This window comes from Anomaloglossus baeobatrachus, chromosome 6 (assembly GCF_048569485.1).
Source record: "Anomaloglossus baeobatrachus isolate aAnoBae1 chromosome 6, aAnoBae1.hap1, whole genome shotgun sequence".
Lineage (NCBI taxonomy): Eukaryota > Metazoa > Chordata > Amphibia > Anura > Aromobatidae > Anomaloglossus > Anomaloglossus baeobatrachus.
Genome location: NC_134358.1, coordinates 80,295,762 through 80,315,126, shown reverse-complemented (window position 1 = coordinate 80,315,126; position 19,365 = coordinate 80,295,762). Strand labels below are relative to the sequence as shown.

General features: G+C 44.9%; 1 protein-coding gene across 1 annotated transcript in view; it reads right to left on the bottom strand.

Annotated features, from left to right (window-relative positions):
- Nucleotides 1-19,365, bottom strand: part of CPQ (carboxypeptidase Q) — a 718,960-nt gene that overhangs the window by 81,475 nt on the left and 618,120 nt on the right. Inside the window, exon 7 of the mRNA XM_075316234.1 lies at nucleotides 7,949-8,150. Coding sequence (XP_075172349.1) covers nucleotides 7,949-8,150 — 202 coding nt within the window. The remainder of the gene's footprint in view (nucleotides 1-7,948; nucleotides 8,151-19,365) is intronic.

Below are 19,365 nucleotides of genomic sequence, written 5' to 3'. Positions count from 1 at the left end.
CCACTAGGTACACTGAGTGTTTGCTAGTATAATGGCTTAGTTATCAGTTGGAGTGTGCAGAGGACAAGAGGGTACAGTGGCAGGATTGTGGTGCTCTGGGTAGAGGAATGGAAGACTGCCTTTCTATTCCCTCCTAATGGTGAAATGCAGGTAGGAAATCCCTGACCTGGGCTACACAGACGCTGTTGCTGTTTGCAGGACCTGTCACCTATGGCTCTCTGACCCTGCCGGTTGGAGCCCTTAAAAGGACTGCTATAAAGTGCTCTCCCTAAGCTGTCTAACGCTGTGTATGCAGCGCATACAGCTGTATCGGCTATAGGACTCAGGAAGACGGAGCTGCGACAGTGATGTCTGACACCAAAGACGCAGAAGGCAGATAATGGCGTCCGTGAAGAAAATGTCCGGTTTTATAATGCAGGGACATGTGACATGCAGATCCTATCACACATGCCGTTGCTTCTCTGGCTCAAAGTCCACTTAGCTGTGTGTGTGTCTGGGATTGGCTGACATGCTGGCCCGCCCCACAAGACGCGCGCGCTTAGGGAAGGAAGACAAGAAAAAAAAAAAAAAAAAATGGCGATCGCCATTATAGAAACAGCAGTGATCTGAAGGCGCTGTTCACGCACACTATACACTGAAATGTGATAATAGTTTGATTCACAGAGTGACTTACACTATTACAGCAGAAACCAAGCTATGATTTAGCTGTTTTTTGGCTGCTAGAACCGTTCTCGAACGTTTCTAGAACTACCGAGCTTTTGCAAAAAGCTCGAGTTCTAGTTCGATCTAGAACATGCCCCAAAATCACTCGAGCCGCGAACTGGAGAACCACGAACCACGAACCGCGCTCAACTCTACTCTCAACATGATGGGCACTTCACAGGTGCAAGGTAAATTGCACACTAGTGGCGCGCATAGGGCACTGTTCACACTTGTATGCGCATGGTGTCCAGCCAGCAACCTATTACCACGCCCTTACTATTAGATTAGGCGGGTTACTCGGACACTACTCACTGCAGCACGTAAGGGACAGAAAGTCCACTATGCACGGCCGTATTAAGAGGCCCGGCTGCACCCCGCATAATCAATTATTAATGCTAATTTTTGATATTTATCAGTGTAGGGACCCGCAAGCGTGAGGATCCGTGATGAGGATTGTGGGCTTACGTACATTGGCCAATTTACAAACTAATACCTCACATATATTTTATATGTATTTTTTGCACTTTGATTATGCGGGGTGCAGCCAGGCCATACGGCCGTGCATAGTGGAATTTCTGTCCCTTACGTGCTGCAGTGAGTAGTGTCCGAGTAACCCGCCTAATCTAATAGTAAGGGCGTGATAATAGGTTGCTGGCTGGACACCATGCGCATACAAGTGTGAACAGTGCCCTATGCGCGCCACTAGTGTGCAATTTACCTTGCACCTGTGAAGTGTCCATCATGTTGAGAGGCTTGTCTGCATCCTGTTTGTGCATTAGATGTGTTGGCCTGGGCTAACTGGACTGGTTGCCCTTTTTTGCTGTGAGTACATTTTACTAACAGAAAATGTGCAATCCACATTTAAACAAAATTTGACCGGTGCAAAAGTATGGGCACCCTTATCAATTGCTTGATTTGAACACTCCTAACTACTTTTTACTGACGTACTAAAGCACTAAATTGGCTTTGTAACCTCATGGAGCTTTGAACTTCATAGGCAGGTGTATCCAATCATGAGAAAAGGTTTTTAAGGTGGCCACTTGCAAGTTGTTCTCCTATTTGAATCTCCTATGAAGAGTGGCATCATGGGCTCCTCAAAACAACTCTCAAATGATCTGAAAACAAAGATTATTCAACATAGTTGTTCAGGGGAAGGATACAAAAAATTGTCTCTGAGATTTGAACTGTCAGTTTCCACTGTGAGGAACATAGTAAGGAAATGGAAGAACACAGGTACAGTTATTGTTAAGCCCAGAATTGGCCGGCCAAGAAAAATATCAGAAAGGCAGAGAAGAAGAATGGTGAGAACGGTCAAGGACAATCCACAGACCACCTCCAAAGACCTGCAGCATCATCTTGCTGCAGATGGTGTCAATGTGCATCGGTCAACAATTAAGCACAGTTTGCACACGGAGCAGTTGTATGGGAGAGTGATGCGAAAGAAGCCATTTCTGCAAGCACGTCACAAACAGAGTCGCCTGAGGTATGCAAAAGCACATTTGGACAAGCCAGTTACATTTTGGAAGAAGGTCCTGTGGACTGATGAAACAAAGATTGAGTTGTTTGGTCATACAAAAAGGCGTTATGTATGGAGGCAAAAAAACACGGCATTCCAAGAAAAGCACTTGCTACCCACAGTAAAATTTGGTGGAGGTTCCATCATGCTTTGGGGCTGTGGGGCCAATGCCGGCATCGGGAATCTTGTTAAAGTTGAGGGTCGCATGGATTCAACTCAGTATCAGCAGATTCTTGACAATAATGTGCAAGAATCAGTGCCGAAGTTGAAGTTACGCAGGGGATGGATATTTCAGCAAGACAATGATCCAAAACATCGCTCCAAATCTACTCAGGCATTCATGCAGAGGAACAATTACAATGTTCTGGAATGCCCATCCCAGTCCCCAGACCTGAATATCATTGAAAATCTGTGGGATGATTTGAAGCGTGCTGTCCATGCTCGGCGACCATCAAACTTAACTGAACTGGAATTGTATTGTAAACAGGAATGGTCAAATATACCTTCATCCAGGATCCAGGAACTCATTAAAAGCTTCAGGAAGCGACTAGAGGCTGTTATTTTTGCAAAAGGAGGATCTACAAAATATTAATGTCACTTTTATGTTGAGGTGCCCATACTTTTGCACCGGTGAAATTTTGTTTAAATGCGGATTGCACATTTTCTGTTAGTACAATAAACCTCATTTCAATCCAGAAATATTACTCAGTCCATCAGTTATTAGATATATGAAACTGAAATAGCTGCTTCAAAAACCCAAATTGTTATAAAGAAAAAAGGTTAACATTAATAGGGGTGCCCAAACTTTTTCATATGACTGTATCTGTAATGGAGTGTCCAGCCCAGTCACCAGATCTCAACCCTATTGAGCTGTTGTGGGAGCAACTTGACCTGGTACAGAAAAAGTGCCCATCAAGCCAATCCAACCTGTAGGAGGGCTTCTGGAAGCATGGGGTGAAATATCTCCAGATTACCTTAGAAAATTAACAGCTAGAATGCCAAAGGTCTGCAAAGCTGGAATTGCTGCAAAGGAACATTCTGTGACGAAAGCAGAGTTTGAAAGAGAAAATTATTATTTCAAGTAAAAATCATTATGTCTAACCTCGGCAATGTCTGGACTATATTTTCTATTCATTATGCAACTCAACTTGATAAATAAATGTATGATTTTTAATGAAAAGACAAAATTGTCTGGGTGACCTCAAACTTTTGAACTGCAGTGTATCTGCACCGGGTTTCCGAGTTTCTGCTCTGGTTGGCTGGTGAGGTGCCATATGTACTTTCTCTTAGAAGATCCGGATTCTCAGAAATGCTCTTTAAAAAACTGTATTTATTGCAGATGTTGGGTGGGTTTCTCACAAGCCTTTCAAAAACAGACCAAAAAATTGCAATGACAACCCTGTCACATTTCATTATTTCAGATGGGATTATTTTAATTACTGCTGGGACAGCGCTCACATATGGGTAAACCTCCTTAGTAAATACTACAACAACAAGGGAAGTTACAGTTTTCATGCTAATCACAGATGCAAAGATTTTCTCTTGATCCAAAGACTTTTGAAACAATTAAAAAATTCTACCCGCAAAATAACCTTACTAAAGTTGCATTATTCTGCACAGAAATTCCCATCTGATTTCCATTAAGTGTTCAGAATTTAAGCATAAAATCTTCCAAATACAAAGCTGGGAATTTATTTAAGGAAAGAATCAAACACAAATACTTGTTACTATTCATATCAGTCAATTTTTGTCACTGGTTAGTTTAACAAATCCAGACCTGGGCACAGTGCTGCCCTATAGTTGTTCCGATGCAGCCAGCAGACCGAGACAATGGGCTGTTAACAATAGTGTCCATCACCATGTGGCCTCTCTTCGTTTAGTATCTCAATTTCATCAATTTCAGCGGTATCTGCAGAATACTGAAGCAGGTACCGCTGAATACAATAATGGAACAGGGAGCAATCAGCTGCCTCTTCCACCATTGAGTATAAAAGCGCAGAAGGCTCGATGACGTCGCTATATCGCAAATGCTGTGCCTTACACTGCACAGACCAAAGCAGAGAGTTAGAGGAGTAGTAGTATTTTTTAATTGTCAGTACTTATGGGAGGGAAACTGTGGGGACATCATATTGCATGGGTGCTGTGTGAGGACATCACACTATGTGAGGGGATTTTTGGGGACAACATACTGTATCAGGGGCAGTGTAGGGAGGTTCTACTGTGTGAAGGGTTTTGTGTGGACATCATACTGTACAAGGGGCTTTGTGGTGACAACATACTATGTGAGGGGCAGTGTGGAGATGTTATACTGTGTGAGGGGCTTTCTGGGGACAACATACTCTGTGAGGCACAGTGTGGGGATGTTATACTGTGTGAAGGGCTTTGTGAAGGTAGAATACTGTGTAAGGGGCAGTGTTGGGTTGCTATACTGTGTGAGGGGCTTTAAGGGGATAACATACTGTGTGAGGGACAGTATGGGGGTGCTATACTGGGTGAGGGGCTTTGTGGGGACAACAAACTGTGTGAGGGGCAGTGTGGGGATGTTATAATGTATGAGGGGCAGTGTGGGGATGTTATACTGTGTGAGGGGCTTTGTGTGGACAACATACTGTGTGAGGGGCAGTGTGGGGATGTTATACTGTGTGAGAGGCAGTGTGGGGGTGTTATACTGTATGAGGGGCTTTGTAGAGACAACATACTGTGTGAGGGGCAGTGTGGGGATGTTATACTGTGTGAGAGGCAGTGTGGGGGTGTTATACTGTATGAGGGGCTTTGTGGAGACAACATACTGTGTGAGGGGCAGTGTGGGGATGTTATACTGTGTATATTTCATACTGCATAGGGGGTTGTTTGGGAACATCATGCTGTGTGGTAGTATTAGGGACATTATACTATGTGGGGACATCATACTATGTGGTAGGTATTGCAGTATATAGCATAAATCATGGCCTCCTTTGCAGCTAAGCTTATAGCTGAGCTTCAGATGTGTACCAGGATGGTGTTGATGTGGGCCTTAGTCCCTGTGCGCACTTACCGTTTTTTGCCGTGGATTTCCTGCGGTTTTGCTGCATGTTTCGCTGCATGTTATGTTCATAACATCTCTGCAGTGATTCACCAGCAAATCCTATAGGGAAAAAAATGCTGTGCGCACTATGCGGATTTTGACAGCTGCATTTTTGCTGCGGGATTCCCGCAGCAAAAACAATTGCATGTCACTTCTTTTCCACACGTCGCTGCGGCATTTCACTCCATTGACTGCAATGTAATCGTGAAATCCCGCAGGGAATAACGCAGGCAGCAAATTCTGTGCGGTTCATTGCGTTTTCCTGCGTTATTCCCTGCGGAATTTTGCGGTTTCAGGACATAATGTTCATCACTGCCTTCGGTTTGCAGGGAAGTGATGTCATTATGACAGGAAGAGGAAGCGGAGCAGAGAGTAAACACACACATATCAGACACAGACATAGAACACACACAGATCACACTCACACACACACATATAGAATACACATACAAATCAAACGGACATATAAAAATAAAAAAACGTGGGCTCTGCCGTATTTTTACCGTCCAGCCGAGGTAAACACACAGCGGCGGCCTGGTGTTCTCAGGCTGGGGAGGGCGAGGGCCAGGGTTAATGCCCCCCCCTCACCCCGCAGCCGAGAATATCAGCCCACAGCTGCCCCGGGACTGTCGCATCCATTATGCGGCACTCCTAGAGTGTCTCCAGCTCTTCCTGTTGCCATGATGCGGTGGCAATCAGGGTAATAATGCGTTAATGGCAGCGCATCGCCGCCACTAAGTCCAGACTTTAATCATGGCAGCGTCTATGAGACAGCTTTCATGATTAACCTGTAAGTAAAGTGAATAAACACACACACCAAAAAATCCTTTATTTTAATAAAACACAAAAAAGCCCCCACTTTCACCGCTTAATTTACCCCCCCAAACACACAGCTCCGACGTAATCCACGGAAGTCCCACGTCGCTTGCATCCAGCTGCGACTGACACACAGCGCTGAATGCAGCCTCGTAACGAGGCTGCAGAGATAACCACAGGGCATTTACCACGGCCGGTAATGTGAACAACACATTACCGCTCGGGAGAACTGCAGCGTGTCGATTGTTGATTGATCTGTCCTCTATCTACCTATCCCTCTATCTATCTATCTATTCTTCTCTCTGTCTATTTATCTATCTATCTACTATCTATCATAGAAGGAAATTACTTTTTTTTTTTTCTTCAATGTGCTTTATTGCATTGAATGCATTAAAACACATGTACCAATCCGCGGCAAAACCACGGTAAAAATACCGCGGCAATACCACGGTAAAACCGCAGCAAACCGCATGCAATTTTTTTTTACCGTGGGTGTGGTAATCTTTCAGACTCTGCAGAATTTTCTTAAGAAAATTCCGTTTTCCAGTGCACATAGGGCCTTATGGTGAAAAACAGCGTGCACAAACAGTTTAATCAGAATGACAAACTGGGAATCAGTGGTAGATAAAGTAGTATTAACATATAATTGTATAGCATAATGAAATAACCCTCAACTATTGGGTGTATGAGACTTCCAAGGGCAGTCCTGCAATGCCCTACACATGAAGTAAGAGACCGAGTGAATCAGAAGAACTATACTACATTTCTAATTGGAGGTATTTACTAATATTCTTATTATTACATCTATTATATATTAGTATAGGATCTTGGAGATGGGAATAATCCTGTAATGTCAGCTTTCTCTACATTGCAATGATGCAGATAATATATAGTTGCTGTAAGTCCCAAGTAAAACAGATCATTCTTCTACAATATCTGAGAACTGAATGATTCTGCTGAAAGCTGAGGTCTGCAGCAGCGTGGAGATCAATTTAGAGGACATAAGACGTAGACGAGTCTTAGGTAAGAGCGTGTTCCCTGCTGTAGATTTTCCTCCCTGGACATTAGTCACATCTTCAGGGACGCTTTTGTCTATTACAATAAGAAGTGTTCGCTTCGTGGCATATTGTTCTATTAAACCGACGCCGAGCATTTTGTGCCGTCAATCACACATCCACAACATCGACTCTCCGCCATGAGATAGGTCCAAATGTGACAACATATTTATTGCAAGACTGCACTTTGTGTTCCCATCTGTCACTCACGCGTTCTTCTACCTTACAACATAGCGAAATGCGCTGACCCTATCATTCCTGGAAATAATCTTTAATTATACCTCATAAAACTTGGCAGAAAATAGTCTCTGTGGGCGCAAAGACTTCATAGACAGTGGTATAAAAAGGAGTTATTTTCTGCTACATTAAACTAATGCAAACGGCATAATATGAACATAAAATTATAGATCTGAGGCGAAGAATGCAAATATATATTTCTTGCATGGTCGCTGAGATATGTCACTAACGTTCATGAATTGCAATTTAATTGGCTGGCTAATGTCTGTGATTGAGTGTGCGCCTCGCCTTTAATATTCCTGGAGGAGTTAGAGCAGATACAAAACCATCTTGAAAGCAAAAATTGATCATTAGTCCAATCTTAATGGCCTCATCTTGGTGCAGATAGTTGGGGGGAGAAAATCCGGTGTGGTCAATGCCCTTGAAACTTGCTGCAAAAGGAAAGTCGACAGGCCTCTATGTCTTAGCTGAGTATTTCAATTCAGGGTTAAGAGAGACAATGGAAACTTTGCTCTTGATATAGGGTGCTATCCAAACCAAGGTACGATATCTACTCACCCGGGACGCCGGCTTCCATCCAAAAACTAATGTCTGTTCCATCAGCATGGTCAAAAAGTTTAGTTATGTTGATGGGTTCCAGCAGCTGCATTATTTCCGACATTATGGCCCTGGCTTCTGGTTTGCCGGAAAACTCTACACCCAATGGCATAAAGGTACCCATGTCTGTCTCCATGACCAGGTCCATGTTGGCGATGTCTTTCTGTTAATAAGGAATATAGGAAAATACAAAAGTAACATGATTCATGTGTTAATAGAATGTATCTACTGCACACATAAAAAATATAGCAATATAAAATCCTGAATATCCTGAACTGTATTGTCACCATACAAGCTACTACCACTTAGTAGACAACTATGCTCCAATATTAGAAATACAAACAATGGAAGGAAGAAAAGGGTTAATCTCCTGCGCCGCCAAACCAGTCCAAATGATGTAGATAAAATGTGACTTATTGGTCAACGTGTTTCAAAGTCCTCACAGGCTTCTTCATCAGGACACCTGATTGTCCTGATGAAGAAGCCTCTGAGGGCTTTGAAACGCATTGACCAATAAATCACATTTTATCTACATCATTTGGACTGGTTTGGCGGCACAGGAGATTAAAAATTTTCTTCCTTCCATTGTTTGTAATTTCACGTGGTTCTCCAGCGGCCTCAGGCGTTTTATGGTGGTTGTGACTTGCACAACCACACAAGGTGGGCCTTTCTCAGTTGTTTCACCTTTAATTTTAATTAGATAAGACCCTATTTTGCGTGGTTTCTCTTTCCAGCTCCAATATAATAAATAGCATTGGAATGTGTAGGTCTGATCCAAGGTACACAATCGCTGACTCCACGATTTACTCTTTGACATTGTGAACTCTGATTGAAATGTTTGCAGTATGGCGTACGTAGAGAGTAATTGCAATACAGTAAAAGGGGAATTTCATCTTAGTAAGTCATCACCATTTCCCCGTAAACCTGCTGGGAGTCTGACAACTGGTGACTCCACCGATCCCAAGAGCTCTGAAATGTCTTTCCAAATGGAGTCGAGGCCGTGAGTACAACACTTGTGTCATGATCAGTGACCGATTGGGAGGTTGACTGGATGAGGGACCTCAAGCTAAGGGGGTACCCTAGGCTATCCTTCAACTCAGAAGTACGCTTGAAGGTAGCGAGGTCTGAGCCCCCAGCCTCTTCCTATCTCCTGTTCTGGCCCTGATGGTATGAGCCTCTAGACATCCACCACCCCAGGGGCCGGGCCACAACAGAAGCCTCCAGACCCCAGCAACAAATAAAGACAGATGGGGCAACAACAGAAACACATGCACAACTACAACCAACACAACTACAAGAGGTGAAAGTAACAATTAAACACAGAGGAAGGTTACAATATCACAAGTAACTTTCACTCAACCAAACAACGGATGACAACAGCAGCTCCCAGGACACGTCCTTCCACCTGCAGACCTAGCTACAGTATGAATCCTGAATAACCGGTGCCTTCTGTTGGAAGAAGAGGGCTTTTATCCAGGCCAAAAGTGGTAATCAATGGGAACAGCTGATAACCACTGTGGAGTCTGCTGCAACACAAACTGACATTAAACTCTACCTGTGCCAAAGCAAAAACAACATTGTCTCAGCAGGCAGAGAGACAATGGCCCTGAGCCCGTCACAAAACACATGGCACAAAGTGATTATCATGACAGCTCATCACACAACCTAATTCTTCTTGTCCCATCCTATGTTGGCTAGTCGTCAGGATGTGGTCACCTCGCCTGCCCAAAGTTATAAATGATGGGTGGGCTGTCAGAAATAAGCTTCCAATGAGACCAAAATCCTCGCTCTCCGTCTCTGCCACTGGCTCCCATCACGGCACTTTGCAAGCAGTATTTTAGCACAAGCGCAATGCAAGCTTAAAAAGTCCCAGTGGTTTTTGCTACCAGACAAAAACAGGGTTTTTTGGACTATCCATCAATTTATTTATGGTGGGTGCTAGTCAATTTGCAGGACTAAACCCTGTGGCTGGTTCGGCAATCTTTGGCCATCAGACGCGAGCCTTGAGAACTATCTCTTACATCCCATTCTTTTGGGTAGTTGGCCTGGAGCAACATCACATCTGCGTCGACGACGTTGCGCCAGGCTAAGTCCTCAGAAGAAGAGCCACATATACTGAGAGGTAAGAGACGCTTCTCAAGGTTTGGGTCCGTTGGTCACTCAATCAGCCGCTGGACCGGGTCCTGAAAACCGATTTCTAGTTGGAAATCAAGTCTTCTGCTTCCCAGGCTTTAATTTCCCGGTAGGCAGGTTCAATGCAAGCTTGGATGTGGGGAGAAACATAGATCCGGCGCCTATAGTGCAGGCAGAATGCTTACAGGAGCTTAATTTGTTGTGGTAGGTGGGGGCAGAATTGATTTTTTTAATTGATTTTTTTACACGTGTAGAATAATAGTTACACCTCAACAATTTCTAAGGGAAAAAGTGGGTCTGTTTTTGTTGGAAGGATTCTTACAGATTCTGAAAAGGTTTTTGAATATTATCAATTACAACAACAAAATATATCTTCATTTAAACCGTGTTTTCTCTTTCCTGTCCTCGCACATTGCTGACCAATAAAGTCGCTACTCAAAATTTAACTTGTACTTGGAAAATGGAAAAAAGAAAAAAAGAGAAGGTGTCAGACCCTCTTCTCCGTCCAGAGTCCGCTAATGACAAGGACGTTAGCCTCCTCTATCATTACCCTCTCCACTTCCCCGGCATCTTATCCACCTATTTGTCTCTGTGATTGCTCCTCTAACCTATCTTTACTACAAGAATAAAATCCTCTGGATGTCATGTCAGTATGTAATTTGGAGCTAAATCTCTACATCAAGTCTCAGTTCAGCCATGAATTACCTTCTCCACAAAGGATTATGACAATATGTCCGACCTGGGTGTGTATAACGCCTTATAACTGTATATCTTGTATGCACGCCTTGTATTCTATCACGTCAATACGACTCCTCGTCAGAATGCATTGAAGGGGTTTTCTGTATTAAGGTAAGGTCGCCCGGGTCAGGGAACACATTGTCAAATGCTCTTTTAAAAAGTCAAATAAACACAAATATCTCGAAATGGCGACAGTGAAGTCTAAGGAGAAGCAAATTCAGGAAAATGACAAAGAATGTAATGACAACTAGATGCGTGGTGTCCGTTAACCTAGACAGCCTGAGCCGGGTACTGCACATGTGCCTCCTATTGATTTGAATGGGGGGCGGACGTACAGTAGCCGGCCACCGCCGCTATGCGAAGACGGGGCAGCTCTGGAACTGAGCATTTCCACCTGCCTGCTGCCGGCACTGAGAACAGCTGATCAGTGGGGGTACCAGGTGTCAGACCGTGGCCGATCAGACATTGATGACCTATCCTGAGGATAAGCCATTGTAGCGCCTGGTCCCACCAGACCCTGTGGGGGGCGCGCTCCCTCACATTTGCCCGGTCCCAGCATGGCTCCCACTTGCACTCCCGGTCTTAGCCCCAGGCAGCGACGGCCTTCCTCATACCGGTCCCATGGCTCTGCAGGCGCTGCCCCTGCTCCGGGTCCTGCTGTACGTCCTGCTCCCAGGCATGCTGCAGCCTCTTCCTGTCTCCCGTCCTTACACAGAACTGCAGTAAGTGACTCTAGGCTGCGCGCGAGGCCACGCCCCCTTTCTTAAAGCGGTATGCCCCGTTTTCTGGAAGTGACCTCAGAGGTCACCTGTTACCTAATGGGTATTCAGGTCCACCTCCCCCAGCAGCAGGCACCCGAGCAATGCTTCCATTAGAGCCTTGCGAGTGTCCAGACCCCCTTGTGCTGTTATCTGTTTTCTGTGCATTGATACCTGGTTCTAATCCCTTGTCTCACCGTAGTGCCATCCGTACCATTCCGGCTGTGGTCGTCACCGCTCATACAGACAGTGGACGTCACCGTGCCCTACCTGCCGTGGATATTATCTGTGCTGTACCTGCTGTGAACATCTCCGGTGCAGTTTCCGTGTTCTGCCGGCTGTGGACGTCACAACCTTGCTACACCTGGCCCTACAGAGACTCCTACTACTGGTTCCTGGCTGCCGTGCATTTAGGCCTTCTGGGGAGGCGCCGCACAGTCCCTGTATAGGGGTTCGCTGCTGGTCGCCTTCTCAGGGGAGTCCGGTGCACGGTCCAGTGGGTCCACCTCCGGACGCTCGCCGCTCCTCGGTGAGCGTAACAGCCATCAATGTAAAAAGTAGTAACCAACCTCTTTAAAATCACCATGCTCCCACATATCAGTTGTGTCCGGTCTGTTTTACGTTTGAGCTGGTTCCAATCCAGAATCCAGTCCCCGTATAAAGGGTGCTTTACACGCTGCGACATCGCTAACGATATATCGTTGGGGGTCACGTCGTTAGTGACGCACATCCGGCGCCGTTAGCGACATCGCAGCGTGTGACACCAAAGAGCGCCGATCAACGAGTGCAAAATCGTTGCTCGTTGACACGTCGTTCATTTCCTTAATATCGTTGCTGCTGCAGGTACGCTGTTGTTCGTCGTTCCTGCGGCAGCACACATCGCTATGTGTGACACCGCAGGAGCGACGAACATCTTCTTACCTGCGTCTACCGGCAATGAGGAAGGAAGAAGGTGGGTGGCATGTTCCGGCCGCTTATCTCCACCCCTCCGCTTCTATTGGACAGCCGTTTTGTGACGTTGCTGTGATGCCGCATGCACCTCCCCCTTGAAGGAGGGATTCTTCGGCGGTCACAGCGACGTCGCTAGGCAGGTATGTGCGTGTGACACTGCCGTAGCGATAATGTTCGCTACGGCAGCGATCACCACATATCGCACCGATATGATGACCAACGACGGAGGCGGGTGCTATCGCTCGCAACATCGCTAGCGATGTCGCAGCGTGTAAAGCACCCTTAAGTCTATGAGGATCAGAAACCAGAGATTAAAAATGTTGGTAGAAGGTATAAGGAGATAGGAGTGGGCACAATCTACTTAACAAGGATCTGTCATGGCCGCAAGCTGCTTCCAGGTCATGCATTCAATTCTGGAGCAGCTAATTAACCCTCATTGAATATGCACTGCTTTCCCCACCCACTGGTGCCTGTGATTGGTTGCAGTCAGCCGCACCTCCACAATGAGTGGCAGTGTGTCTGCACGTCAGCTGACTGCTTCCATTCACAGGCGTTATGCTCGTCTATATCATAGACCGGGGTCACACTGGCAATGTGATATGCTAATCACCCACGGCCCAGGCTCTGTTGCAAGCCTGGTCCGAGTGTCATGTAACTGAGACCCAATCCTGCGATCGGAAGAAAGCTGCGGAGGAGAGGGATGGGTTAATCCCCCCATCTCCTCCATTGTCAGCCTGAGCGTATATCACACTGCACTTGAATGTCATCCGAGTGCAGTCCAATGTTTCTCTCGCACCCATAGACTTGTATGGGTGTGAGTGATAGGAGACTTGCAGACAATCACAGCATGCTACCATTTTTTTCCTCAGTCCGATTAGGGCTGAGGAAAAACTCACAAATGTGAGCTGCACCATTGGCTTACATGGGGCCAAGTGCAGTGCGAGATTTTTTCACTGCACTCGTGCGAGTCACAAGCCAGTCATGTACCTGTACGAGTTTCTACCCGTACAGGAAAAATAAATAAATAAGTTGTCATAGGGTCCCTCCATATTATGATACCAGCACAGATAAAGCCCATGGCCACAGGCTGCAGCCCCCTGCCATGCACTTATCTTGGCTGTGTAGCAAAATAAAAGGAACCACATGTGGCTTTTTTTAAAAATTATTTAAATAAATCATTTAAAAAAAGAGCAAGCGGTTCCATTCCCCAATTTTGATACCCAACCAAGATAAAGTCCGAAAACTGTTGGTTGGTATTCTCAGACTGGGGAGGGCCATGGTTATGGGCCGCCACCTCAGCCTAAGGATAGCAACCTGCAGCCGCCTGGCGCTTTAGACAGCTCTTCCCGTTGCCCTGGTGCGCTGGCAATCGGGATAATAAGGGGTTAATAGCCCATAGCTGCTGCTAATCCCTAGATTAGTGATGGCAGGCGTCTATGACATCCCCCATCACTAATCTGTAAGTGAAAGTAAATAAACACAGACACCGAAAAATTCTTTATTTGGAATATAATACAAAAAACACCCTCTTTCACCACTTTATTAACCCCAACACACCCTGCAGGCCCGATGTAATCCACACGAGGTCCCACAACAATTCCAACTGACATCTCCTTAGTGGATGACTATAGATATAAGGTCATCATAATGTAAGGGTCTCCTTCTGCCTAAATCTACTGTTCCATTGCCCCAAAAATTCAGATGCAGTTATGCTGCTACAAAATATAGAGCATGCAACCAATGCAGGCTGGATTATGGTGTCTTCATCTTGAGGGAGTACTGAATTGGTGTTTGGAGACATAACATTTCAGGGGAACAACACATGGTCTTCAGAGAGGAAGAGAAAATGAACCCTAGTGCCACAAATTGTAAGAGAAAAGGAACTCTAGTGCCACCTATTGGTAGTACGGAAAAAAACCTCTAGTGCCATTTAATTAGAAGTAAGAGAAAAGGAACTCTAGTGCTATCTATTGGAAGTGAAAAAAACTCAAGTGTCATCTATTAGAAGAGAAAAAAAACTCTAGTGCCATCTATTGGAGGAAAATAGAAACGCCAGTGACACTTACTGGAAGTAAGAGAAAAGGGACTCTAGTGCCATCTATTGGAAGAAAAAATAACTCTAGTGCCACCTATTCGATGAGAAAAGCAATTCTAGTGCCACCTATTGGAAGTAAGAGAAAAAAAAACTTCAGCGCCATCTATTGGAAGAGAAAAAACCTCTAATGCAATTATCGCCATCGCAATTGTCCTCCAACAACAGTCTAATGTTTCACAAGCACCCATAGACTTGTATGGGTGCAAGTGACACGTCTCTTGCTGACAATAGCAGCATGCTGCGACTGTTCGCTTATCCAGAATCTGGAGGAAAAAAAAGCAGACCATCTGCTCTCCCTCATTGAATCACAGAGAGCAAAAGAGAGAGGTGTTCAATTGCTGCGCCAAAAGATCACTTCAGTGGATGTTCAGATTAATGCCACTTTATTTGTCATATAGGTCGACGCGTTTCTGGAGCATCTGCCCCCTTCATCAGGACCATCAAGAACAAGAATAACATCAAATCTGTCAGATTTGATGTTATTCTTGTTCTTGATGGTCCTGATGAAGGGGGCAGATGCTCCAGAAACGCGTCGACCTATATGACAAATAAAGTGGCATTAATCTGAACATCCACTGAAGTGATCTTTTGGCGCAGCAATTGAACACCTCTCTCTTTTGCTCTCTGTGATCTGCTGTCTACTGGTGGCTGCAGCCTTGGATCCACATCACATGCGTTCATAGTAGTTGTGACTCTCACAACTACATTTGGTGAGTATTCATACTCCCCCCTCCTTACCCCGTACATATTGGGGTAAAACCCTATTTGCGCTTGTTTTTTCCACAGTCCTTATCCACGTGCTCCCTCATTGAATAACATTGGCCTGAGTGCAATGCGAGATTTTCCCACATTGCACTCATCCGATTCATACGCTTGTGTGAGCGTAGCCGAAGTAAGAGAAAAGGAACTCTAGTGCTCTCTATTAGGAGAAAGAGAACTCTACTGACACTTATTTAAAGAGACAGGGAACTCTAGTGCCACCTATTGGAAGAATAAGAAAAGGAACTCTAATGCCACCTATTGGAAGAACAAGAAAAGGAACTCTAGTGCCACCTATTGGAAGAACAAGGAAAGGAACTCTAGTGTCACCTATTGGAAGAACAAGGAAAGGAACTCTAGTGCCACCTATTGCAAGAACAAGGAAAGGAACTCTAATGCCCCCTATTGGAAGAACAAGAAAAGCAACTCTAGTGCCACCTATTGGAAGAACAAGGAAATGAACTCTAGTGCCACCTATTGGAAGAACAAGAAAAGCAACTCTAGTGCCACCTATTGGAAGAACAAGGAAAGGAACTCTAGTGCCACCTATTGGAAGAACAAGAAAAGGAACTCTAATGCCACCTATTGGAAGAACAAGAAAAGCAACTCTAGTGCCACCTATTGGAAGAACAAGGAAAGGAACTCTAGTGCCACCTATTGGAAGTAAGACAGAAAGTACTCTAGTGCCACCTATTGGAAGAACAAGAAAAGGAACCCTAATGCCACCTATTGGAAGTAAGAGAAAAGGAACTCTAATGCCATCTATTGGAAGAACAAGAAAAGGGAACTCTAGTGCCACCTATTGGAAGGAAGAGAAAAAAAACTCCAGCGCCATCTATTGGAAGAGAAAAAACCTCTAATGCAATTATCGCCATCGCAATTGTCCTCCGACAACAGTCCAATGTTTCACAAGCACCCATAGACTAGTATGGATGCAAGTGACACGTCTCTTGCTGACAATACAAGCATGCTGCGACTGTTCGCTTATCCAGAATCTGGAGGAAAAAAAAGCAGACCATCTGCTCTCCCTCATTGAATAACATTGGCCTGAGTGCAATGCGAGATTTTCCCACATTGCACTCATCCGATTCATACGCTTGTGTGAGCGTAGCCGAAGTAAGAGAAAAGGAACTCTAGTGCTCTCTATTAGAAGAGAAAGAGAACTCTACTGACACTTATTTAAAGAGACAGGGAACTCTAGTGCCACCTATTGGAAGAACAAGAAAAGGAACTCTAATGCCCCCTATTGGAAGAACAAGAAAAGGAACTCTAATGCCCCCTATTGGAAGAACAAGAAAAGGAACTCTAATGCCCCCTATTGGAAGAACAAGAAAAGGAACTCTAATGCCCCCTATTGGAAGAACAAGAAAAGGAACTCTAATGCCACCTATTGGAAGAACAAGAAAAGGAACTCTAATGCCACCTATTGGAAGAACAAGAAAAGGAACTCTAGTACCACCTATTGGAAGAACAAGGAAAGGAACTCTAGTGCCACCTATTAGAAGAAAAAGAGAACTCTAGCGACACTTATTTAAAGAGAGAGGGAACTCTAGTGCCACCTACTGGAAGTGAGAGAAAATGACCTTTAGTGCCACCTATTGGAAGTAAGACAAAAATTACTCTAGTGCCTCCTATTAGAAGAAAAAGTAAAGGAACTCTAGTGCCATGTTTTGGAAGTATGAGAAAATTAAATCTAGTGCCACCTACTGTAAGAGAAAAGGAACTCTATCGCCACCTACTGGAAGAAAGATAAAAGGAACTCTGGTGCCAATTGCTACTTCCAATATGTGGCACTTGGGTTCATATTCTCTTCCTCTTTGAAGAATCTATTTGATCTTGGGTGAAACTCAGAAAAAACTTCCCAAAGAAGTATCACTTTTATAAAGTATCTGTCCTGAGTACAATGTGTAGACGTCTCCCCATGGGAGTGTATGGCAGCTGCAGCATGTACGGACTCTATTTATAACTTTCCAGCATGTGCTTTTAATATTGAGCCACCCACATATTACAATCACATTCTTAATAAAATGTACGGCTCCCATACCCTATAAACCACTGCAATATTTCAGAATTACATTTTTCTAGATGTTAATAATTTTGAAACCTGAATTAAACAGGTCTGCAATGGTTTTAAAAGTAAGAGGTGATATTTAACGGAACTTGAAAACTCATCTGTTCAGAAATGCCTACAACGTTCAATGACCCCACTGCCCCACCACCGTACGGAGCTGCCGCCTCACCACCGTGCGGAGCTGCCGCCTCACCACCGTGCGGAGCTGCCGCCCCACCACCGTGCGGAGCTGCCGCCGCCTCACCACCGTGCGGAGCTGCCACCTCACCACCGTGCGGAGCTGCCGCCTCACCACCGTGCGGAGCTGCCGCCCCACCACCGTGCGGAGCTGCAGCCTCACCAACGTGCGGAGCTGCCGCCATACCACCGTGCGGAGCTGCCGCCCCACCACCGTGCGGAGCTGCAGCCTCACCAACGTGCGGAGCTGCCGCCATACCACCGTGCGAAGCTGCCGCCCCACCACCGTGCGGAGCTGCCACCCGACCACCGTGCGAAGCTGCTGCCCCACCACCGTGCGGAGCCGCCGCCCAACCTACACCCCACCTACTATCTCCTCCCCAAAATCCTTTAGATTGTAAGCCCGCAAGGGCAGGGTCCTCTTCCCTCTGTACTAGTCTGTCTATTGTAACTTGTATATGTATTCTGTATGTAACCCCCTTCTCATGTACAGCACCATGGAATTAATGGTGCTCTATAAATAAATAATAATAATAAATAATAATAATTTATATACTTTTGTTAGCTGAAAATATAAAAAAAAATTCCATCATGTGCAGTTTTTTTCACAAACACTGACTCCATAGGGTTTTTCTTGTACCATGATAATATGATCGACATGGCTACAAGGAGGTGTCATAATTCACCCGACAACTTTCGCTACGTTTGCGGTTGTTTTGTAGTGAAGAAACAAAGAAGATTACAGATTTTTTTAGACAAGTGTATTACTAGGTGTAAAACTAGGTGATCAGGTCAACTCATGGGCTCCATATGTTACATAGTTACTAAGGTTGAAAAAAGCCCTCGGTCCATCTAGTTCAACCTTCCTCCACCAGTTCTACATTTTGTCCCTAAGTCTCTTATAAGCAACAATGTTTTGTGTACTGAGGAAATCATCCAGCCCTTTTATAAAAGCTGTTATAGTATCTGCCATTACTACCTCTTGTGGTAGGGCATTCCACAGTCTGACCGCTCTAACTGTAAAGAACCCTTTCCTATTTAGCTGTTGGAATCGCTTTTCTTCCACTCGCACTGTATGCCCCTGGTCCTTAGTACTGTCTTTGGAAGAAATAATTCATGTGCCAGTCCTTTATATTGACCACACATGTATTTATACATATTAATGAGATCTCCTTTGTATGTTCTGTTTGTAGAGAAACACTACGACAGTGGTCTATCAGGAAGAAAGAGTTGTCGTTTTGTTGTGCCTATTATCTGGAGGAAACTGCAAAATCAGAGTGATGACTGCTGATTTTGTAAGTGCAACGTGGAGGGATTGAACCTTAAAAATAATTATATACTGGGACCCTCAGTCAGCGATTCTCCCTCTGCCTCACAGTCCAGGAATACCTGTCCCTTCTCCTCCAGAGAACCTTGAAGATACATCTGATTCAGAACATGAAAAGCAGGTTTCTGATGAAGACTTTCACAAAAGTCCCAACGAGCCACAGCTTTTTTCACAGCTCGAATTAAATGATTTAGTCAGGGACTGGGACCTTCCTAAACATTCTGCAGAACTTTTAGGCTCTAAAATAAAGGAAAAAACTTGCTAGCTCCTGGTACCAGTTTTTCATGGTATAGAAGCAGAGAAAAGGAAAGAAGACAGCTGGCAGGCAGGTAGCAGGATGACTGGAGATCGCCGGCAGGCAGGTAACAG